The sequence below is a fragment of the Catharus ustulatus genome, chromosome 3 (genome assembly GCF_009819885.2).
Source record: "Catharus ustulatus isolate bCatUst1 chromosome 3, bCatUst1.pri.v2, whole genome shotgun sequence".
NCBI lineage: Eukaryota > Metazoa > Chordata > Aves > Passeriformes > Turdidae > Catharus > Catharus ustulatus.
The window spans coordinates 18,043,772-18,067,527 of record NC_046223.1 but is presented as its reverse complement, the minus strand read 5'-3'; the positions used below and the strand labels follow the sequence as shown (position 1 = coordinate 18,067,527).

The following is a 23,756-nucleotide window of genomic DNA, read 5'->3' as shown; positions in this document are numbered from 1 at the left end:
AAGTGTGATGGAAAACAAGCACAACAATGAACTCACCTTGATATTATGGGCTAATTGTGGTTTTTACTTTCTCTCAGGAGAGAATAGCAAAAAGTCATGGGTCCCAGTGTGGCTTTTGCACGCCAGGCATTGTCATGTCCATGTACACATTGCTTCGGAACAACCCTGAGCCCCACATGGAAGACATTGAAGATGCTTTCCAAGGTAATATTCACAGCCCTGCAGGAGAGCAACCTGTTCTGCTTTTATTACATCTGCTTCACCCAGTGGGATGGAGGTGCACCATTTTCTAATGTATTTTGTTAAAAATAGCTGACGGTTATGAGGTTAAGAAGCAACTTTTCCACTCGGAGACTGGCCAGGTGCTGTGAAGTGGCCATCATAGTTCATAAGCAGGGGCAAGTGGCCTCAGTCTGGGATCAGGAGCCCACTAATCTTAACAACAGACCAAGAGGTGACCTGTCCTTGAGGGGCTTCAAAGTGTCCTTGTTTATTCACTGCTGTCACAAGAGCCTGCAGACGTGACAGAGAACATGTCCTCAAGTCAAGGACCAAGACAGCAGCACGCAATGATGGAGTGGAGCAGAATCCAGCTGTGTAAATCCTGTGAGAGATTGCTGTTGCTGAGGTTGGAGTCATTACTGTGCTTGCAGCAGTGATCTGAGAGGAATGATGATGCAGGAGAAAGCAATCTCTGTGTAATTCAGGAGGCAGACCAGTTGGTATACTAATAAGTTGAGATAAATGAATACTGAGTAAGACAGATCAAATTTGTTCTAAATGCATTTCAGTTTAAATTTCAACAAAAAATGGTAGGGTTGTTGCAAGGTTTCTAATGAAATTTTCCTCCCCCCCATTTTTTTCATTAACTGTATCAAGATTTGACAAGCTTTTGTGAGAAACAATGGAATTTTCTAAAAGGAGATTTTAGCCAAATGACACTAAATCCTTATTCTTTTGCTCTGGCAATGCAGGGAACTTGTGTCGGTGTACAGGCTACAGACCCATTCTGGAAGGATACAGGACATTTGCTAAAGTAAGTGCCTTCAGATGATGTTTTAAAAAAGCCAGGAAAGTTGGCTGTCTTTCTCCCTGTTACTGAAACATGCCATGAACTCAAATGGGGAGGAAGGAAATATGTATACTGCAACAACCCAGCTCCAGCTCTGGACCCCTTTGCATGGGATTCATGCATCAATAATTCAGATAGAGCAAGCTCCTTACTCTCTCCACTTGCTGGGACACTTGAATAAGATCCATCTGATGGTCCCTTTTTGGATCACAGGTAATCAGACTCAGCAACAGTTTTCTGTAAGTCTCAGAAAAATGCACCCTCTCTGCATAATGCAGCTTGCATCCTGATCCTGGTGTGAGCAAAGTGTAAAGGTATGGTGCAGTGGTAGGGACACACCATGGAGGAATCTGGTGAGGAATTTGCTCTTTTGAAAGATCAGTTGCAGAACAGGAATTGCTCTGGAAAGAAGTTGAAGTCACAATTTTATAACTCTTGCCCAGAATTCTTGTGCTGTTTTGGGTGAGGTATGAAACTTTGCCATAAATTTTCTCTAGTCCCTTTGTATGTGAAAGAGTGCTGGGGGTTGTGAAGGAGAGTACATCATTATGTACTTCATCAATTACCAGCCAGTCATGGGTCTAACTGGTATTAAATAGCAAAAGGAAAGAATTTACAATGATACCCATTAATTTCATTTTATTATCCAGAATTGCAATCAACAAAAGAGAATACAAGCAGGAGTGAGATCCATTACAAATGATTGGTAAACCCAGCTGATAAAAGGCTGCTTGGATTTCCAACAGGCTTTCCACAGTGTCTGACCCAAGCCTTTTAAAGACAATAGGTATTAAGAGGGAAGATCTCTGCATGGATGAAAGATTGGTTAAAAGGCAGTAGAGGAAAAATGGCATATTTTTGCAGTGGAGGGGAGATCACTGTTGTGGAGTTGTGCTGGGGCCTGTGGTGGAAGCAAGGCTGTTGCACCTATCCCTAAATGTGGTTTAAAAGAGTGTGAGTAAGGATACGAGAAAATAAGGGAACAGTTATCAAGTTAGTCTGGGTAGTGAAGGCAGGAACTGGCTTTGAAGAATTTCTGAAGGGTTTTATGAACCTGAGAGACTGGAGAATGGAATGGGATGCAAAACAAAAAACACTTCCATGGCTCTTCCTACACCTGAGTACTCTGTGCAGCTCTGCTCCTCTCATCAGGGTGTAGCAGAATAGAAGAAGGTTCAGAGAACTGAAGCAAGGATCACATCTGTGGCAATCTGACTTCCATACAGGGAAGCACTGAGTGCACCTCAGCCTGAAAAAGAGAAGCCAGGGAGAGAAAGGGATTCTACATAGCACATACAGTGGTTTCTGTTGACCTCTGATAGTGATCAACAAAATTGTGATTAGCAGGTGGAATGTGAACAGGCATCTGCTATTTCCTGCCTCTCCCAGTAAATGAGCATTTCAAAAAACGAAACTAATAGGAGTCAGATTGGAAACAAGGGTTTTCAGGCTGGTCTGCCTGGTGCTAGAGTACTGGTATTATACTGTATGTGCTTGTCCCTTTCAGTCATCTCTGGGTGTCTCCTCACAGCTCCAGAAAAAATGGTTGAATGGTCAGAACAGTTCCAAACCAGAAGAGGTTTATCAGGACAGTAGGCACGACACTGCAGGATATTGCCTTCCACTGGCAAGAGAAACACCTACTTGGTTGGCACCTTCCTTCTGCTTTGGATATTTCTCTCAAAAAGAGATCAAACCTATTTAATTTCCTTGAAATCTGCACATTTGTTCTCAGGACAGTTTTTCTTTCCACAGGACATGAATTGCTGTGGCAGAGTTGCCAATGGCACTGGGTGCTGTAGTAGTGGGAGGGAAAATACCATGGTAAGCTGAATGTTAAAACCTATAACCTCAATTTTCAATATAGCATTGGAGCCTTGATATGTTAGTCACCTCTCTGCCTCTGCTGTGGTGCAGATACTCAGAGCTCTCTGAGCTGTTTTTGTTGTCTATCTCTTGGAAAATGCTGGGACTGTGTATGTCCTGATTAGCATGAGTGGCCATCATGACATGGGCTTTAAAACAGTGATGTTCCTTCTGAGTGTCCAAGGTGCAACCCTTCTGTGAAATAGCATGGTGGCAACACTGAGCAATGTGTTACCGCCTTCTGGTTCTCTGAAGTGATACATCTTTCTGTGAAGATAGGTCTAAATTCCCCACTGTGATCTTTCCCAAACTTTGCTGTCCAGTAATGAATGAAGTAATTTCCTCTCTGTTCCAAAACTGTACAATTGGAATATTTTTTAATATCTGGAGGGAAAGAGGTAAATCACATTGTATGTACCAGTCTAGATACAAAACAAATGAGGGAATGGAAAGAAGAAATTGGTGCATAAGGTAGTGTGAGTATAAAATATTCTGTAAAAGTTGCAATGCTCTGACTTTGTTTAGAATAGCTGAAGTGTGCTTGTTTCTTCTTCAGAATGGGGGCTGCTGTGGAGGAAAAGCCAATGGTCCAGGCTGCTGCATGAATGGAAAAGAAGACAGTATGGTAAGGTGCCTCTCAACTAGTAGTTTTTCCTTTATTTCTGATGGTTTAAAGTCTTTGCTAGCTTGTTGTATGGCCAAACCAAATACTTTTATTTTGGCAATATTTATGTAAAGCAATTTAGACTAATTTATATTTGATGGTTAGAAGAGCTTACCTCAGAAAAGGTATATTTAACACGCCAATGTGAAAGGGATGTCACTTTTGATCGCCAAAAACATATTAGTGTGTTCAAGGTTGAGGGTTCTGACAAGACATGCAGGGGAATCAGAAAAATATGACTGAAGAACCTTAAATGCTGAATCAGGTGGCATCATTTTTCTGTGTTTGCTGTATTTTGCTCTATGAAATAGTGACAGGGATTTGAGTAGAAAGAGGAATGAGTTATGGTTGTATGTGTAGAGCTTGCTCCTCAGTCACTAGCCATTTGCATTTTCTCTGTCATAGACAATCACATCCTCCAGCCTGTTCAATTCTTCTGAGTTTCAGCCACTGGATCCCACACAGGAGCCAATCTTCCCACCAGAGTTAATGGTAAGTTTATTCAGAAAGAAGTAGCAGTGATTTGTTGGTTTAGTTGTTCTGTACAAGGTTTGAGTGACTCTGTCCTGAGGAAATAGCAGGGCAAAAATGGCTGCTAAGGAAAGAAAATGCATGGGCATGAATCCTTCCCTGTTTTATACGACAAAAGGTATTTCAGAATGGTTTAAAAGAATTATGCAGGTCAGGTGCCTGCTCCAGCTGTCTGGCTTTCTTTCTGGTTCTCACCATGTGTGTCTCTGCTCTTGGGTTGCCTTCCTTCCCAGTCACTGCCTGTCTGGGGGTGGAACAGTAGCTAAAATCCAAATGTCAGTTTACTAGGTCAGATGTGAACTTCTACATCAAATGCAGATATATCTGAGCTTGTCTCCCTGTGTTCCCTTTATAGTGTAGGAAGTGAAGTAGGAACTACAGGATGTACCTGAACATATATCTCAAACAGTTGTCTTTTCAAAAATCTTCCCTCACAGTAGCAGGAGTAAAAGTTAGTTGGCTCAAAATGACATTAAAAGTTAGGTGAGATTAGTTTCTGTCCATGTTTCATTCCTGTCTTTTTCATGGATCCTCCCTGCTAAGCAATGTGTCCCAGCCAGGAACCTAATCCAGCACATGACACATTTACAGCTTCCTTCACATTTAACAACTGAAATTCAATCATTAATTCTGCTGCTGTACCCAGCTTCAATGTGTCATCAGCTACAGCATGAGTAGGTTCCCTTAGACCATAGCATCCGATGTATCCAGCTTGAGATAGGGCTTCTCTGTTTCTTCTCCAAGATGTTCTCCTGCCCAAGGGCTGATCTCATGTTTTCTTCAGTCACTGGATGAAGTAGTTAAAAAGGGAATCAGAACCTTGCCTAGCAGGTAATTGCAATTCCTCAGTACTAAAGCCTGACTTTTTGGATTGAGATGAGAATGGAAAGCCCATTGAAGGAACTAAGGCCAGAACCTTGGTCAGATGGAGCTTGCTGGCACACATCTTGCTAGGGAGATGTGGCAGCAGGATGCACCTGCAGTATGAGGAAGGGACAGCTTTTGTCAGCATGAGAAAAACTTTCATTACTGCTAGCAGAAAGATGGGGAATAGCAAACTGCCAACAAGAGTGTGGATATCCCAGGCACCTGTCAGTAACTCAGCTGAGATAGAGCCCAGTGTGGCACAGGCATGGGCAGCAGGTGAGCAGGGGTTCTTGGCTCGATTGGGGCTGAGCTCTATCTGAATTCCCTTCTGCAGACTCAGAGTAACAAACAGCAGAAGCAGATGTGTTTCAAAGGCGAGCGTGTGATGTGGATCCAGCCCACAACTCTCAATGAACTGGTGGCTCTCAAATCCCAGTACCCCAATGCCAAACTCGTTGTGGGGAACACAGAAGTGGGTAAGAGAAAGAGCTGATGCTTCTTATGACAGTTGGAAAACCTTCCGTTAAGTATTTAGTGAGAACAGTGCAAATGGAAACCTCTTTCATGTCATTGCTTTTAAAAAGCTATTTATTTTCAGGTTGTATGTAGGAATGGATTTTCTTCTCAGGTAGATTAATGTCACAGTGAATGTTTATCTTCATTCTTTGCCAGGTGAAAAAAAACTAATCCAGATCTCCAAGCCTTTTTGCTATATTGTGGAATTTTGAAAAGAGGGGAGTGACACAGCATAAAATGTCCCCATAATCAAATGAATTCAGCTGTGAAAGCTGTAATTTGAAGGACTTTTCAGTGAGAAAACTCTCAAGACTTGAAATCTTACTGCCTTCTCACACCAAACAGATACCTTTGCAAACATAAGTGCTGAGGAGGAGAGTTCAGGCATATTTAGTAATTCTGTTGTCTTGAGAAATTGGTTCCTGATATAATTATGAAATGCTCTATGGTTTTTTGTATTAATTTTTCTTTCCTGAAGGATTATGCAAAACAGTAGCCATATCACACAAGTACCAAACAGTGTCTTTTCCTTAAGGTATCGAGATGAGGTTAAAGAACCTGCTGTATCCAGTGATTATAGCACCAGCATGGATCCCTGAAATGAATGCTGTTCAGCACACTGAAACAGGTGAGCAAAAAAAAAAGACAGAACACCTGCAAGGTGAGTGGGGACTCCATGGAATAATAGAGGGTGTGAAGGAAAATCTCCGGACTAAAGGTTGTTTTCTGTATGCGTTATACCTTTCCAATGCAGGAAACCAAGTGAGTGCTATGTCAAAAAGTGAGCTGGGGATGTTTAGCCTGGAGAAAAGGAGGTTCAGGCATGACCTTATCACTTTCTACAACTCCCTGAAAGGAGGATGTAAGGTGGGGGTCAGTCACTTCTCCCAGGTAACAAGTGACAGGACAAGAGGAAACTGCCTCAAGCTGTGCCAGATGTTCAGATTGAGATCAGGATGAATTTCTTCAATTGAAGGCATGGTCTAGCATGGGGCTGGGCTGCCCATGGAACACCAGCTGGAAGTGTGCAAGAAATGGCTGGACATGACTTTTAGTGCTGTGGTTTAGCTGACATGGTGGTGTTCAGTCAGAGGCTGGACTCTGTGGTCTTTGGAGATGTTTTCCAACCTTAAAAATTCTATAATTCCATTGCTTTCAGCTTTGTGATGGAAATGGGTCAATCCTACAAATAGAAGGACAATTTATTGCATGTGGCCCAGTGTCTGGTAGGATATTTAAAGTGTGGAAATTGGAAAGGAGTTGGAGTTCACTTCTCAAAGGACAAACTAATACCTATAGGAGGCCAATATTGTTAATAATACATTGATTGTATTAAGGGTGGTGTGTTACTGTCATGTGGGAGACAGCACCAGCCTGAGCCGTGGTTTAAAGGTGAATTTTGTTCTGAGGATGTGATGTTTACATGTAATACATTCTAAATAGTCTGGTGTAACTGAAGGTCAAATTCTGGCATCTAAGCTTTTGCAGACACAGTAACTGTCCTTCTGTACCTCAAAATTTTTGAGAACAACGATTCTTTTCCTTGGTTTGTTTACAGGGATCACCATTGGTGCTGCCTGTACCCTGAAGTCGGTAGAGGAGGTGATGAGAAAAGCTGTGGCAGACCTTCCTGCCTACAAAACAGAGATCTTCAAGGCTGTCCTGGAACAGCTGCGCTGGTTTGCAGGGCCACAGATCAGGAATGTTGCTGTAAGTGACTCAGGAGCACCAGGGGCTGTAGTTGAAAGCTCAGTCTGAGGAGCTGCCCTGCCTCATACAGTGTTGGTGTGCCCTGTGCATCTCACAGGAGAATGTTTGCAAACCTTGGGAAAGAAACCAGCACACAAAGATCAACCCCAGAAAGCGGTGGGGTCTCAGCTAGTGTCTGTGCTGCACTGATGTCACACATTTAGCAAGCAAGAGAAACATGGCAGTTGTCCAGGTCTTCCATTGCAGTTATCACCAAGTGGGTGGAACTGTAGTGAGAGTTGACTAATTTAACAGAAAAGGTATTTAGATTGCTGGACAAACTTCAGAGCAGCAGGTGTGTGTATCATTAGCATGACAACTAGGGCAGTCATAGTGTTAATGTATCAGATCTGGCAAATTTTCCTCTAGTTTTAAAGGGGAAGGTATGTTCAAACTCCATGTGCTCCAACAAAAAAGGAAAAATCAAGCAACCAGTTAAACCAACATACCAAACAAGAACTTTTGTTCCATGAGACACTGTGCCATGCATTTGTTTTGGAGCCAAAAACCTTGGTTCCTGACTGTTACTGAAAATACCCTTTTTAGTTTGATGGATCTTCCCTTAATAGATGGTACAGTGATTGAATTTTGGCATGATTGTACATAGGAGGTTTAAGCATAAGGTAGTCTTGATGCATGAACAAAACACTGTTCTAAATCTGTTTCAGGCAAATGTTGATGTTATCTGAGAGACAGCATTCGATTTTGTGGGGTTTAGGTTTTCACAATTAATGAAAGGCCAAAAATTGCTTAGATTTTAAATATTTATCTGGTGTATTATTTTCACTCTAGGCTATCGGCGGGAACATAATGACAGCGAGCCCAATTTCTGACTTAAATCCTGTGTTAATGGCAAGTGGAAGCAAACTGACTTTGGTATCAAAAGGTAAGTTAGTTACATTTCCCTGTGGCACTGAGGGGAATGGGATAGTCAGCAGTCCTCTGCCATGGGTTGTTAAGTCAGGCCAGAACTTGAAAGTGTAAATCACATTATTAGTCTGACACAATGTCTTCAGTGTTTTTGCACTTTTTGAGGCTAAAATCCTAAAGCTAGACATAAGGTTGGCTTCCTAAAGAATTTTGGACTTCTGTGCCAGATGGACTCTCTGGTACTATGTACATACTTACAGACATGTCCTTATGAAGAGCTGGTTGAAGATGTGTATTAATGAAAAATAAAAGGCATGAAATAGTTTGTCACTACCTTACTTTAATCCTTATGGCTTATTCAGATAAAGACTGAAACTTGTTTCTTTTTTCTAAGAAGAAAGCCAAGCATCTCAGTTTTTATTTGTTCTTAAGAAAATTTTTTAAAATAGGATCTTTGAAGTAAGTGGACTGTCTGGTCAGTGGACTGAGTGCTGGTTTAGGTGCAGGCTATGGAAAAGAGAAAGGAGGGATTTCATTGGAGTGTTGGAAACTGGCTCACCAGTTCCTGTGCAAAGAAAATTTAATATGTACCTAGAAGCTGTCATAGATTCCATAAATACCAAAGTAAATCTGAGAAAGATTTTCCTGATTTGGTGGAAGAGAGTGGAAAAATGAAATCAGATGATATATCAAGAGGGATTTGTCTGGTTTGAAGGCTTTTCCACACATACTTTTGCCATTCTTCATTAATTCACCATTGATGTCCCTTTGCTCTACAGAGGGCAAAAGGACTGTCATGATGGATGAGAAGTTTTTCACTGGCTACAGAAAGACAATAGTTAAGCCTGAAGAAATTCTTCTCTCTGTTGAAATACCCTACAGCAAAAAGGTAAGCTTGTAAAAAATCTTCACTGTCTGTGAAGCTAAAATGCTGTTATTTGAGTGTTGTGCTCAAAGTTAGGCACCTTTTTCCTGACCAGCCCCCAAATGCTTATGTAGTCCCAAGTGGTCCAGGAAGCAAGTAAATTATTTGGAGAAAATCCAGCAGCACACTATTTTTCACAAGCAAGAGGAGCAGGCCTCTATGATAAAGTATGGTAAGCCCAAGAATTTTTCTAGTGCAAGGAAGAGAAATTTCACTTTATTATCTGAAGCTTTTTGAGTGCATTTGATAATGATGAAAAGTGTCAAAGTGATGTTCCCAGAGGTAGAAGTTCTGCCTGAAAAGTAGAACAAAAAAGATTTTAGCAATTTCTGATATAAAGTGAAGTTAACGTGCCAAAGATTCCTGCTTAATTTCTGTGAGTTGAAATGAGAAAAGAAATTGAGAAAAGTCTGAATGGATGAAAGGGAAGCTCAGTTTCTGCATTCTGTAAGCCACAAATGTGGTCTTGCAGCTCCAAATGAGGCTGCACAACTTGCTACAAATGGAACAATGGGTATTTCTCTGCTGTAGCAGCATAAACCACAACTGATTCAGTGTCTAAGAAGTAAAACTTTGCCTTTTCCTTTAGGGCTGAGAACATCAGAGTAGTTTTATGCTTGTGAAGGTACTTATCTTCTTAGGGCTTGTGGCTCCAAAGTCATAAGATGCAAGGATTTGCAGTATGGTGGCACATTTTCTTTATGAATGGAAAACACTGATTTGCTTGAAATGCCATTGTATTATGGGAGAGAACTAACAAATCCCTTGTCCATCCTCTAATATTTTAAAATTTAACTACTAAAGGACAAATCTATTTTATTTATGGTGGTTTTTCCATCTAGTTCTGAGCAATTTTTCTTCAGTCTTGTGATAAAAGCATCACTTTTTGCCAAAAATGGGAAACACTTGAGGTTGCCAATGGAAAACACAATATTCATCCATCCATCTGACAGTCTCATGGCAATTTCACAAAACAAACAAATGTTTGCAAGTAGGGGCAGTGGCTTCAGCCCTAGGTTATATGCAGCTCATTGATCGGAAAAACAACTTTTGAACTCTTAACTTCATGGTTTCTTGGTTGATCTTTGCTCACAAATGAAGCTGAAGTTCTTCAGGGCATGTCTGAAGGTGCTGGCAAAGTTTTCTGCAACAGTGGTTTCCTCATGAATGAAGGCAGGGCTGTTTCAGCATGCAGCTAGATAGAATTTTTTGGTTTATCTTTGAAACTGCTGTTATACCTTGCATTCATGTAACTTGTCACATCAACACTGGCCAAACAACAGAAAGAATTACATAACATGCTCTGTACTTTGTCAAGAGACCTTTGCCAAGGCAGGCAGATGATGTGATGGTTCACTTACCTACACTTCTAGTGAGGAAAGGTCATGAGTACCTTTCCTCCCACAGGACTCTGAATGAAGAAAATTAAGGTGTATTGTGAGGAGTGAAGGCAATATTGCCCTCTTGTTGCAATCATGTTATTGGAAATCTCTTGATTATGCAGTAGGAGAGGAGGCTGCTTTTTCTCCTCTTTGAAAGCTGATTGTTTTAACAAGCAGAGTGGCAGAATGTTCTCACTGGAAGGATGCTATTGATGCTCCTCTGCTATTATGTGCTGGCTGCTGACTAATTATTTGAATTCAGGAAATAAAGCAGATCCTTCAATTATATCTCCAGTAACAAGTCCTTGATGCACAAAAGGGCCTCTTGTGAAACTGTTGTCACTGTCAACAGGAGAGAAATTGTTCGATAGTGAAAGAATTTCTGTCCACTTCAGATTAGAAGTAATTAATGAAGCAGACTGCTGTGCTGTGTGGAGTCACTTGGCTGAGCTATTAGAGAGCAAACTTGTCAGAAAACTCTCCAGAAGGGCAGTGCAAAGACATCAGATCTGATTCCTCTCTTAGTCTGCAGGGTGCCTGAATAGCAATTTGTCCTCACCTGCAGTACAGAGCCCTGACCATGCTGTGACTCCAGGGTGTCACCATTCCATGGTGCATCCTGGTGGAGTGTCAGTCTCCTATGTGCAGCCACTCTTCATTAAAAGAGCTGCTAAGTTTTGTGTGCTGTACTTGCTGGTGCATTTACAAGAATTTCCTTGCTCTGTGGAGACCAGGATAGTAACTGAGAATTCTATCTCCAGTAACAGATTAAATTTTCTTTTATTAGTTAGTCTGGTCTACTCTAGAACTGAGAGACATTTGTGATTACTGATTTCAACTCTTGCAGATTTCAAAGACTTCTGAAGGGGATGGGTTTAGGATGTGGGTTTTACTTATTAGGCTTCCATCTTAGCAGCCTGGGAGGAAAAAAAAAACTTGCTGAGAAGCTGTAGTTTTGTTTATGCACAAACAATGTGTTGTAGTTCTTCCTCTTGAGATAAGGAAAAATGTGACAGGTACAACCAGATCTCTGTCAAATCTTGTTTCCCTCACAGTCCTAGGCTGGGGAACAACCACTGAACTGATACATTAGAATTAATCATTGAATTATGTGAAAATAAACAGTGCTGCCTGAACAAACATGTCCTGCTTGGCCCTGCACAATGAATCAACCAGATACTGTTCCTTGGAATAGCTCGTGCACATAGAGAGAGGTAAACAGCTTGTGCACTCCAATGCCAAGGCAGAGAATAAAGAAATATTTTTTCTGTCTTCCAGGGTGAATACTTCTCAGCTTTCAAGCAGGCTTCCCGTCGTGAGGATGACATTGCTATTGTGACCTGTGGGATGAGAATCCTGTTCCAAGATGGCACAAGCCGAGTGCAGGAGATAAAACTAAGCTATGGAGGAATGGCTCCTACCACTGTCCTGGCACTAAAAACTTGCAAGGAACTCACTGGCAGGTAGGAATTTTTCTGCGACAAAAATACTGTCCAATGGAAGTGTGCTGATTTTTACAGGAGTAGTTTAAATATCTAAAACAACCTAAATCCTCTCATCAAAGGAGAAAGGGGAAGAAGTGTAGTTACACTTCTGCAGCAGTGTGTTTTGTGTAATGCCTTGCTTCCTCCAGTATGCCTTACCCTCAAAGATCCATGTCATTCTCTCATTAAGAGAGACATTTTTTAGCTAAATTCACTCATCAGTTGAAGAGGACAGAAGCTAGATGTGTTCATGATCTACAAAACTGGGTTCACTTCAAATTGGATGGAAAAATCTTGCTTTTATCATGCAATAGCTTTGCCATATCTTTAGGGAAGGTAGCATGAGCCCAGGATGACAGCAAAGCACACACATGGGCTATGACCAGATAGAACTGATGGCTATTGCTTGACAGCTCATGGGAGCAGCATGAGGCTGTGTCAGGGGAGGTTCAGGTTGGATATCAGGGTAGTTTTTCACCCAGAGGGTGGCTGGGTGCTTGAGCAGGCTCCCCACGGCAGTGCTCACAGCACCAAGGCTGACAGAGCTCAAGAAGCATTTGGACAATGCCATCAGGCACATGGTGTCATCCTTGGGGTGTTCTGTGTAAGGCCAGGAGCTGGTGGGTCCCTTCCAGTTCAGCATATTCTGTGTGAGAAGAGTTAGTCTGCCCTGATGAATTTAGGTCTGAACAAGGTCTCTGTGTCACCTTTGTGCCCTTGCAGAGACTGGAATGAGAAGCTGCTGCAGGATGCCTGCCGCTTGCTGTCGGGTGAGATGGATCTGTCTCCTTCTGCTCCTGGGGGGATGGTGGATTTCCGACGCACGCTCACCCTCAGCTTCTTCTTCAAGTTCTACCTGACAGTCCTTCAGAAACTGAGCAAGAGTGGCCCTGTGAGTGCTCCTTGGGAAGGCAGATTTGGGGAAGGATTGCCTCTTTGTGCTGCTTTGGTGGGGAAGGCAAGGGAGGGTTCAGATTTGAGCAGAGTCTCACCTGATGACAAAATCCATGCTGCAACAGCTGCCAGAGCTACTGTAGTGCTTGCATAACAGTGACTTGTGTGTCTTCCCACTCACTTCCTCATGGCACCCTCCCCTTGTGGTGGGAGGGTGTAGCTCTGTGGGTTCACAGGATGATTCCTGGACTTCCCCCATTTGCTACATTACAAGTGATCTTGTGGCTCTGTGGTTGTTGTTGGCACAGAGCTCAAGCATGGTTTGCCTTTAACTCAGTAGATTATGGATTATCATAAGTGGGAGATGGAGAATGGGAAATATCTTGAGCTACTAGGGAAAGTGGGAAAGAAATTGGAAGGGAAGGTGATTTTCTTTAATATGTCTCTGGCAGAAAACTGTGAGTGAGCCCATCCCTTCAAACTACATCAGTGCTACAGAGCTCTTTCACAAAGATCCCATTGCAAATGCCCAGCTCTTCCAAGTAAGTAGCAGCTTTCCAAGTAGCAGTGTCAGCATAGATGCAGGCTTTTCTGTAGCTCAAACTCAAACTGTGCTTTTTATCTTCTTGTTTCCCTGACATGGTCATCACATAAACTTTTATAATGCCATGCATGAAGCTTGGGTTTCAATCCTTTCCTCACATTAGGATACTATTCTTTCCGTCATTGCCCAAGACTGTTGCTGAGAGCTTTGTAAAAATCGCTATTCCTCCTGTAGCTAGCTCTGTATCCAAACTGCAATTCTCCTTCTACTTTCCCTGGTTATAGCCTGCCTTTCTTGGCATCTCTCAGGTTTTACACTTGGGAATTTTATTTCTCTGTTAGTGATCCATTCTCTTCAGCTTTGAGAGTAGAATCCAGTTTCAGAACTTGAACCTTCTTGTGCAAGATGTGAAATCAAGCCCTTCCTTTCCATAGCAACTTCAGAACCCAAACTTCTTTCACTTCATTCCCTACAGCTGCCCTCTGTGTAACCACATCTTGTGGCATCTTGTTTACCTTCCTTTCACACAGGATTGAGCCCCCATCCCATTCCTCATTCGCCAGAATGTCTCACAGTGCCCTTTTGCTCTCCTATCAATGCTTCCATCCCCTTCCACCCAAGCCTGTAGTAATCAGCCATGTGTTTTACTCCAGGAAGTGCCCAAGGGGCAGGCCGTGGAAGATATGGTGGGCAGGCCCCTGGTGCACGTTTCAGCAGCCAAACAAGCCAGTGGAGAAGCTGTGTACTGCGATGACATCCCTCACTACGAGAACGAGCTGTACCTAACGCTGGTGACCAGCACTAAGGCCCACGCTAAGATCCTGTAAGTGTTGCTTCCGAGTTCCAAATGTTGGAAGCATCCAGTGCCTGGAGGCTTAGAAAACATCAATCTGTCAGGGTGTGGGTGAGGGAAAGGGTTTTGCTTAGGTGGGAACTCCAGTTCCTTGCACATTGTTACATGGAGGCGAACTGTGTGTGTGTGTGACAGCTGCACTGCAAGTCTGCGTCAGTGGGAATGTGAGGGAACCAACACCAAACTTTGGGCTTTGCTGAAGCACAAAAGCCCTCAGCCTAAGCCAAACTTCTTGCCTTTCCCATATCTTACACTCAAACCTGCTGGATTAAAAAGGAACAGGGTACGACAGCACCACAGAGGCTGAGATGTCGTTTTAATCGCTAACCGGAGCATGCAGCTTGAAGATTTTCTATCTCCCTGAAAAATTAGGTTATAAGATGAAGTTCTACCAGCTCTCCTGCTGGTGAGTCAGCTCTGTGCACTGGTTTTTGCCTTGCATGGTGCTTGGCTGCACTGGCTGTGATCAAGTCCTCTGCCCAAAAGCCATTTGTGAATTGGCTTCAGCTATGAGGTGCAGTCCTATTTGTGCTTGGCTGTAGCAGGGTGGACAGTGTTTGCAAGTGCAGCCGTCTCAGAAAACATCTGGTCCATCCAGGGCATGGCTGGTCCCTAATTTATAACAATGGTGAATGACCAGCTCCTAAAGGCCAATCCTGGCAGGTAATGCCATCTACATTCTCATGTGAATTTTGATGCTGTCATATCGCAGGACTCGCTGCTCCCCACAAACACTAATTTTGTTTATGTGGTGGTGGCTCTGCAGGCTCTCATCTGCCCTCAGCTGTTTTGATATAGGACATTGTGTAGCTATTGGCTTGTGTCATCCTCAACAGCCTTGCAATGTGCTGTTCATTCCTTAGGCAATACTTCCTGCCTAGTTAGGCTTCCTGTCCAGAGCATTCCCATTGTGGCACAGGTGTCCTGGTGGTCATGGATGCACAGGTGTAGTAGTTGACTCCTAGGTTATGAAAGAAACTGCTCTGTCATCGTAGTTAATTTTTAAGTGTTGCAATGTGCAATGCAGACACTTAAGTGTTGTTACTACCACCAGTGCAGATGGGGAGATAGAGAAGGTGTCACATCCATGCTTGTGACTACAACATGCAGTGTTTTCTAGAAGTTGCTGTACACATTCTCTTGCATTTATGTTGTGTACAAATATTTCAGGCTGGGAGCCTGCAACATTCTGTAGAGGAAGTAGTAGAATATTTAATCAGGGGACAAAAGTATCTCAACCTATGATTTTGGCAGTCAAAATATTGACTTTGAAAACTTCCACTTCATCCAAGTCAGATTTGAGCACCAAGCATAAATCAGACACCATCTGCCTCTGCATTTGTAACTAAGAGAAAGTGTTAGGGGTTTGTATCTGAGCTATTGCTGCAGAAACACAGAAAAGAGAACTTTCCAAAGAAAAACAGCATTTTGAGTTCCTGCTGTCTAAGGGTTCATGTGGGAAAGTTCATTCATACACTTAATATCTTTTTTAAAAAGGCTGTGGCTCACTGGGATGTATTAACAGCTGCTTTCAGGCATAAGTGTATATCAAAGTTTCAGGAATCTAAGCAAGTTGCTGAGAAAATTTAAGCAATTTACAGAAGGCAATAAATCATTCAGTCAGCAAAATCAAAGTCACAGCTCTTCTATTCACAACTGTTTCTCTGTCAAGCTGATGTACAGAATATTGCAAAAATAACCTGAAAATCTTTTATGATAGCTTTTTACTAAGTTCTGCATATAAAAATTAAATTACATTGCCCTTTTTTAACTATTTTGTTCACTGAGTTTTAAATCTATGTATGATTGAAGGAGACAAGCGTTTTGGTTAGCTATCTCTTTTGCTGATTACCAAAAAAAACCTTTAAGGAAGATTTTTGTCTTTTTGAGCATCACTTCTTTTGCATCCTCTTAAAAACTCTGAAGCTTCCTTATGACTGATCCTCAACAATTTCTCTTTGACCCACTCATGGCAGATGATACATGTCTGCACTAAAATTTCATATTTATGCATAGCCAGGCAATTCTTGCCATCATGGCAGCTAAGACACTGGAGGCACAGCATCACTAACCCAAACTCGTCATCAAAGAATCTTCAGTACGTGTGGCAATTTGATCAAGTTCAGATATGTCTTAGGGAAAAGATGTATGACACAGTCCAAAGAAGCAGGGTGGTGATCAGTCTCACAGTCAGGATTAACATTTTCATACAGATCTCAAATGATTTTAGTCTCATATGTTACACTTTCTGTCAGTGTCTCACGTGATATTCATGTGGCATAGCCAAACTTGAGGGAATCAGGCCTGAATGTATTAGAATCACACAAAGAAAAAATGAGAAATAACACTATCTCTCCTTCTTTCTTTAGTTCTGTAGATGCATCTGAAGCTCAGAGTGTTCCAGGGTTCGTGTGTTTTGTCTCTGCCAAGGATGTTCCTGGCAGTAACGCCACTGGCATTGCTAATGATGAGACTGTCTTTGCTAAGGATGTGGTATGTAGCTAAAAACAGCCTTTTTCAATCATGCTGCTGGGGAGATAACATTTCTCATACTGTCCAGTCAAGTCCTCTGCCTTATACAGAGATAATTCTAACTGCACTGGGGTCAACAGAAATCTTAGTGCCAAATTCAATAAGGCCCAAGTCCCTTTGCCCTGTGCCCCTCTCCTCTGTGTTATCTCCATGATTCTTCTCTAAGCTGCAGCCTCCTGGGACAGGCTTACTCACTCAGTTGCTGTCCAAATTTGCTTGTGATTATTTTCTCTGGGCTGATTTTTAATAGACTGTCTGAACAAACTGCATAAAAGGAATAGATAAAGAGAATAATCATGAGTCTCTTATTGCTGCAGACACCCCAAATGATGGTGAGTCCCAATCTTGCCTCTAGGTCACCTGTGTGGGTCACATAATCGGGGCAGTCCTTGCAGATACACAGGAACATTCCAGGAGAGCAGCCAAAGCTGTGAAGATCAAGTATGAAGAGCTTAAACCCATTGTCACAATTCAGGTAAGATGGCTCAGTTCTGCATTTGCAGTTGGTTTGGGTGCCCCTGATGTCTAGTTCTATTCTCATACATGGTCACTTAACCCCATGTTTTGTTTGTGTTTGTGGGTGCAACAGGATATGGATAGAAGGAATAATTTGTGTATTTAAATATAAAGAAGATACCTCTTTGGTGCCCTAGTGGTTTAAAGTACATTAACTTTTCTGTGCTATTTAAAGCTGAAACAAATAAACCAAGCTCAGGGAGATACTATTGTGTTCAACAGAAATTTGTTTAAATAAACAAGGTTACTGTGAGTGAGAAGCTTGCTTTTAATATTCTCTGCTGTGACCCTGCTGGCTTCATTGATATCCATTCCCTCTTCATTCTCTCATTTATAACAAGCAATAATAAGGTGTGAAAATGTATTTTCTAGCTCTGTCACTGCACTGCTTCTCTGACATTTCTGCAGACCACTTGTCTAGTTTCTGAGCTGATGAAATTAATTTTTGGGAGTTCACTCCCTGCTGTGAACTGTATGGACACACTCTTTAAGTGGCTTTTCTCAAAGCTGAAGAAATTCATGTCAACAATGTGTAATCATTTAATGCTTTTTAAATTTTTTTAACTAAAAAATTTGTTGACAAGATTTCCTTATGAGACAGTAAAAGCAAATGATATCTACACAGCATTCATTTCTAGAAGTTAGAAAAATTTATGAAGCCATTTTTAGTGGAGAAATTAGAAACATAGGATTCTAATGAAATGTATTTAATAGTCAGTATTCAATAGCATGTATTTTGTAATGTGAAGTGTATTTGTGCAAATAGAAGGAGTCTGTGCACTGTCTCATACAGACATTGGTACTGTCATGTGAGGACAGAGATTCTGGGTTGTTTGTAGATTAGTGGATTAACAAACAGTGTGTGAGACCTTTGCCATTGCTGAGGCTTTTAGTTGTTTATTCAACCAGGGAACATGAGAGTGGAGCCAAAAACATGCTGTTTCTTTGGTTTTTGTTATTTGATATTTGTTGGGGTTTTTTTTCATCATGGAAAGCTTCAGTTTTGGCAAAAGGGAAATACCTTTGTTAAACTTCCCTTAGTGAATTACTTCTGCACTTACCTGAGAGATTCCGTTTTCTCTTTTTAAAATTTTTTGTTTGTTTGAGGTTTTTTGTTTGTTTGTTTTTTAATTTTCCTTTCTCCCACCCTATGGGCTACGGACAAAAGTTAGTGTCAATTCTAAGTTATAGCTCTGGTGGTTACAGGCCTTGAGGTTCTGGGTCCACAGTGCAAAATGAGTACAAGGAGTAATTTAAGATTGTCCAGTTATGGTGTTGGTTGTGAAGTTGGTTTGTTGCCAAAAGTTATTTTGTATTGCTTTCAGTCAAGTCTCTTGGCTACTACCATAGAAAGTATCTTGTAAGTTCTTGTGCTTTATAGCTTGGATATTTCTTCTTCAGTTAGAGGAAGGTTTGATTTCATTCCACTCTACACAAAAATGTGATTGTGTCATTCTGTTTCCTAGGAAGCGATTGAGAAACAATCTTTCTTTAAGGATATAAAGAGGATTAAAAAGGGAGATGTGAAAAAAGGATTTGAAGAATCTGATCATATTTTGGAAGGTGAGAATAAGCATTAATAATTCTTTTAAACATCTTTTTAATATTTTGCTACAAGATGTCAGCCTCCTTTTTGTGCATACGAAACAGAGTAAGGCTTGCAGGACTAAATTAATTTCATACAAAGTTTCAGACTGATATACAACTTTTATTGTTCCAAACAGACCTGGATACTGCCAGCTGTGCCCCCATAAAACACTCTTTTTTGAATGAAAGGACACATTTTTCTTGAGGAAATACTCAACAAAGTGTTTTTTTTCTTTCCTGAAATTTTTCCCTGTCCAAACATAGTCTGGTCTAAATCTTATAGACAGCCAATTTCCTTTAATCTGGTGTATGGCTGTATCTTGGGCAAATGGGACCCAATTAACAGATCAGGGCCATGACTGAGAAAGAAGGTTGTTTCTGACATTTAGTTTGTGTAGCATGACTGGAAATTGTGCCCTCAGCACTGCCAGGTAAGATGTCCTGGCAAAGAGCCACGTGCAGTGATAAAGAGTTGATTCCCAGTTAGATCGTCTTGAGGCATTTTGAGTTTCTGTTTTTGTTCTCCTGTTTCAATGCCTGTAACCTTGCATTTTGTCTACTCAGATGATACTTGATTTATTTTTGTTCTTATCTCTGTGGTGTTATTGAGGAAGTCTTGAAAGGCACCAAATACTGCATCTTAAGAGATGCTGGATCAATGGCATGGTGTGCAAACTTGTTTTTAAAATGCCAGCCACTTGTGTTTTATAATTAAGATTTCTAGAAAGTGGAAAGGAAGCATGTGTGGATTTTTGTTGTTTTGTAGTTTTGTTTTGAGTTTATTTTTTGGTGTTTCTAAAACACTGAACCAGAAGTGTCAATTTAGAGCTTGTGATCTCCAGAGCTGGGCAATGCAAAGGGTTGTCAGTTAGAGCATATACAAAAGGCAGTAGATTGGAGGCAACATGTGATGGAGACACCTTATAACACCAGGGATGTCCTTTCTATGGGACATTTCTTTCAATTTTATAGGAGAGATGTACATTGGTGGTCAGGAGCATTTCTACCTGGAAACTCACTGTACTTTGGCTGTGCCAAAGGGAGAAGATGGTGAGATGGAACTCTTTGTGTCGACCCAAAACCCAATGAAGACACAGGTACTTCTCATTAACCTGGTGCCAAAAAGGCATTTGTTTCTCAGTTTCAGATCAGAGGAATGGTTGTATTATAATTGCTGTTATTTTACCCTTCAATTATAAAAGCACGTAGGCTGAATTGGGTATCGGATCAAAAGTCCTTATCCATCCTGCTGGAGTCTTGAATCTCCTTCCAGGTGACAGAGATATTTCTGTTGGCAATGCATCTTTGTTAAGAGGGATTACATGATTGGCCCTTTCTGGAGAGGGTCCCAGCTGCTCAGGAGACATGATGCTTGAATGACACATCAGAAAGAGAGATGGTGAAAGCACTGGCTGTGCACCAGCTCTCCCATTCCATGAGAAAGGCTAGCAGCACCATGGGGTGTCTTTGAGCTGTTTACTGGCTCACCAAGACTGTCCAAATGTCTCTCAATAAAGTGAAAGTGGTATAGATGTCAAACCCTGTGCTAAATGAGACCTGTGTCTTGGTAAGCTCATCTCGTGTCAGTCTTTTCCTGAATCTGACCCCTCAGAGATCAAATGCTGGGCTTAATGGCTCCAATTGTATCAAATCCAATATTTGCACTGTTTAAATGGTTTCGGGAAGGCAGTGTGTTCCTATATAGTTCTTAACACCAGCTGAGCTCCTTACACGTCCTGCTGTTTCGTTTTTCTTTAGGAGTTTGCTGCTAATGCTCTGGGAGTGCCTTCAAATCGGGTTGTGGTTCGAGTGAAAAGAATGGGAGGAGGATTTGGAGGAAAAGAGACTAGGAGTACTGTTTTGTCATCTGTAGTGGCTGTTGCAGCCTTCAAGTAAGTTTGGGTGTGGGGGAACAGAGATTTTTTTCCTTCAGACTGTCCCAGGCTGCCTCTTTCTGGAGCCTGCACTCCAGCTGCATTTGCGCTGGAGCACTTTCAATTCTCTCCATGTCTTCTTGCTGTACAACTTATAGCAAGCTTGGGATTTCCCAAAGGAGGTGTCTAATGGGTTCTTAGCTGGTAGGAGGGGCTAAGTTTGTGGGAATGTCAGCTTTTAATAGCAAAGGGACAAAACCTCCTTATTCTTTATTCCTTTGATGTTCTCTGAAAGTTCTTGTCTTGCAAATTACGTGCATCTCACCCTCACTTCACCCCAAACCATTTAAAAATCCAGCACCAGCCATGTTTGTTTGGTTGGCTTTTTTGTTTTATAGAGATATGAGAATCTCTTCCTTATTCAAAACTCTACTACACCAGTCTTGCATTGTTATTAGTCAGCTCTTCTGCACACTTCCTCTTTGGATTTTTCTCTAGGAATGGTGGCAGGCTTTGAAACCCTTTTCAAACCCCTAAAAGCTCAGGGAAAGAACCTAGATTGCAATCATTTGTGAACAGTAGATTGGAAATGCTCTGGTTTCTGCAGTTTTGCTCATGTTTAACTGTGCAGGTTTTGGGTGAAAATGGTCTTTGAGATGACATTTCTGCCCTGCCCATACCCTGCCCTTCCCAGTACTGCCCTTGCTGGCTGTGCTAGAGGGCTCTTGCAACACAGCAGCAGTTTGATACAACACCATTGGACAAGAGCAGCCAAAATGAAACTCTGGTTTTAAATTGACTTTATTTTTTTCTGTTCTGAGCAAACAACCTGTTTTCTCTAATTAATGAGTAATATATGTGCATTCTTTTCGTCTCTTTATCTCTGCCAGACAAACCACTGTTTGACATCCTGGGGGTTACAAAATAACATCTAGGACATTTACTAGATACTCGTACAACCTGAATACAGGCGCTTGGAAAGCAAAATTGTTAGAAAATAAAGAGCAACTCCTACTCTCCTTCTTGTTTTCCTCCTTGATAGGAAATAAGAAAATAAAAAACAAGGTCAAATTGAAGGCTAGTTAGTACATTACTTTGCATTATTATATAATTCCTATGGCATTGTTTCTTTCAAAACCAAAAGAGTGACTTGAGAAATAGTCTGGAAAACAGTGATTGCTCAGTTATTAGCATCTGTCCCTATAAGAAATTATCTTTTTTTAAAATACAAGAGTCTTTGCAAGAAGTTTCACAAACAAGTCCCAACTTTGGAGATGTGTATATTTTTTTTCTCAGTTTTGCCATTTTCTTAAGGTGAAAGCAGTTTACCCTTAACTGTCCATTGCCACCCTGGAAAGACAAAGAGAAGAGTCTTGTTGTGCAGGAGGTGTATTGTGCATCCCAGACTTTGCCTAAAGCTGTGCTCCTTCACAGAACTGGCCGTGCAGTGAGGTGCATGCTGGACCGAGACGAGGACATGCTGATAAGTGGAGGGAGGCACCCCTTCCTGGGGAGGTACAAGGTATGCACACACATGAGATGAATCCATGGGGTCTCAGTGCTGTCCCCTGAGACATCAGAGAGCAGTAAGATAGTGTGAAAAAACACTGCTATGCTTGTTTCACTGCTGCAAATGGGCCAGACCAGATGGGCTGTAGCATTTTTGTTCAAGTGCTGCAGAAGTTATTTTGGCTTGGATGGGTCCCTTCTTGTGACCTCAGCATAAATAATTGTATCTTCCTTGCATCCAAGACTTTGCCCCTTCTGGCAACCACATTGTTTTTAGAGGCTAGCCCATTCCTTTAAGGCATCCATTACACAGCAGTATGATTTGTTAACTTCCTTTCTGCTTCAATCCCCCTCCAATTACTGCTGCTTTTGAAAACAAAAACTTGTTAAATTGTGGCTCTGATAAGCAGCCAGCACTTAATTTAGAAGAGTTCTCTGGAGCAAGATTGACACTTGCAGGAACCCTTTACTGAGGACCTTCCTCAGCTGCTGCCCTATTTTGCACTGGGGACAGTCAGCCCTCTCTGCCTGTGTGAGATACATTCAGTTTTTGGAGGCAAGCACAAACCAGAACATTTTGTAGAAAACTGATTACTGAGGAGACACTCTCTTGGCAGGTTGGATTCATGAAGAATGGTAAAGTCAAGAGTCTGGAGGTGTCATACTACAGCAATGGGGGCAACTCTGTTGACCTGTCTCACGGTGTAAGTAAAGTTTTCTGGTGGCTAATTAAGTGGAAGGTGTGTTTCTGTGCAATCTTCTGGTCTGCCTTCAGAGAGCTGTTGCCTACAGCATTGCTTGTACATGCAGCTCTTTGACGTGGCTGAAAACAGACTTTTGAAGGGCTTTTGGAGCTTCTACAAATTATCTGTGAGCCAACTGACCTGCCTTGGCATGTGCCACATAATTCTTATGGACGCTGTAATAACTCAGATTGAGCAAATGGGTCAAGAATGTTTGCTCTGCATTACAGAGGGCTGTGATGGAAAAGTTATTGCACAATGCAAGATGACTGATAGATCGCCAGCTCTGGGGAAAGATAAGCGCTTGGAAAAAGAAGCATCCCCAGTCAATAGGTTGATCAGGGCAGGGTGCCTAAATCAACACACTTGTAAAGGACTGGCTAAAGCCAATACTGTGTTCACAAGCAGTGAGGACAAACAATGGGCCCAAGTTCTGAGTGTGTCTCCAAGAAGTTTTGCACTGATGAGTAAAAAACTTCTCTTCTATCATGTGAGTGACCAACTCAATAGCCAATGTCACTCAGGTTTATTCTAGCTCGCTTTCTCCAGTCCACTGAGTCTTTGATAATTTCCTGCAAAAATGGATGCTTTTCAACGGGATAGAACTGCAAGAGCTCTCTGCCAGAACCACATTTGATGCTGGCAATGTGGTGGTGCTGGGCAGAGCAGAATGACAGGTAAATGTCTCTGCATAAGCTGAGGACCTGGTTGAGAGCACATCTGTTTGTGTTTTTGACTGTGTCTGAATCAGGGGACTGGAAAGTGCTCCATGTAGAAA

General features: G+C 41.8%; 1 protein-coding gene across 3 annotated transcripts in view; it reads left to right on the top strand.

The window, feature by feature from the left end:
* Nucleotides 1-23,756, top strand: part of XDH (xanthine dehydrogenase) — a 55,532-nt gene that overhangs the window by 18,014 nt on the left and 13,762 nt on the right. For all 3 annotated transcript variants that reach the window (XM_033056401.1, XM_033056400.2, XM_033056399.1), the window contains 21 exons: nucleotides 78-204; nucleotides 975-1,036; nucleotides 2,828-2,896; nucleotides 3,495-3,563; nucleotides 4,008-4,094; nucleotides 5,335-5,476; nucleotides 6,052-6,144; nucleotides 7,075-7,226; nucleotides 8,058-8,151; nucleotides 8,915-9,024; nucleotides 11,721-11,905; nucleotides 12,650-12,818; nucleotides 13,273-13,362; nucleotides 14,018-14,187; nucleotides 16,587-16,710; nucleotides 17,105-17,224; nucleotides 18,732-18,828; nucleotides 19,825-19,949; nucleotides 20,611-20,744; nucleotides 22,161-22,248; nucleotides 22,853-22,939. In XM_033056401.1, the coding sequence (XP_032912292.1) occupies nucleotides 78-204; nucleotides 975-1,036; nucleotides 2,828-2,896; nucleotides 3,495-3,563; nucleotides 4,008-4,094; nucleotides 5,335-5,476; nucleotides 6,052-6,144; nucleotides 7,075-7,226; nucleotides 8,058-8,151; nucleotides 8,915-9,024; nucleotides 11,721-11,905; nucleotides 12,650-12,818; nucleotides 13,273-13,362; nucleotides 14,018-14,187; nucleotides 16,587-16,710; nucleotides 17,105-17,224; nucleotides 18,732-18,828; nucleotides 19,825-19,949; nucleotides 20,611-20,744; nucleotides 22,161-22,248; nucleotides 22,853-22,939 (2,394 nt within the window). The remainder of the gene's footprint in view (nucleotides 1-77; nucleotides 205-974; nucleotides 1,037-2,827; nucleotides 2,897-3,494; nucleotides 3,564-4,007; nucleotides 4,095-5,334; nucleotides 5,477-6,051; nucleotides 6,145-7,074; nucleotides 7,227-8,057; nucleotides 8,152-8,914; nucleotides 9,025-11,720; nucleotides 11,906-12,649; nucleotides 12,819-13,272; nucleotides 13,363-14,017; nucleotides 14,188-16,586; nucleotides 16,711-17,104; nucleotides 17,225-18,731; nucleotides 18,829-19,824; nucleotides 19,950-20,610; nucleotides 20,745-22,160; nucleotides 22,249-22,852; nucleotides 22,940-23,756) is intronic.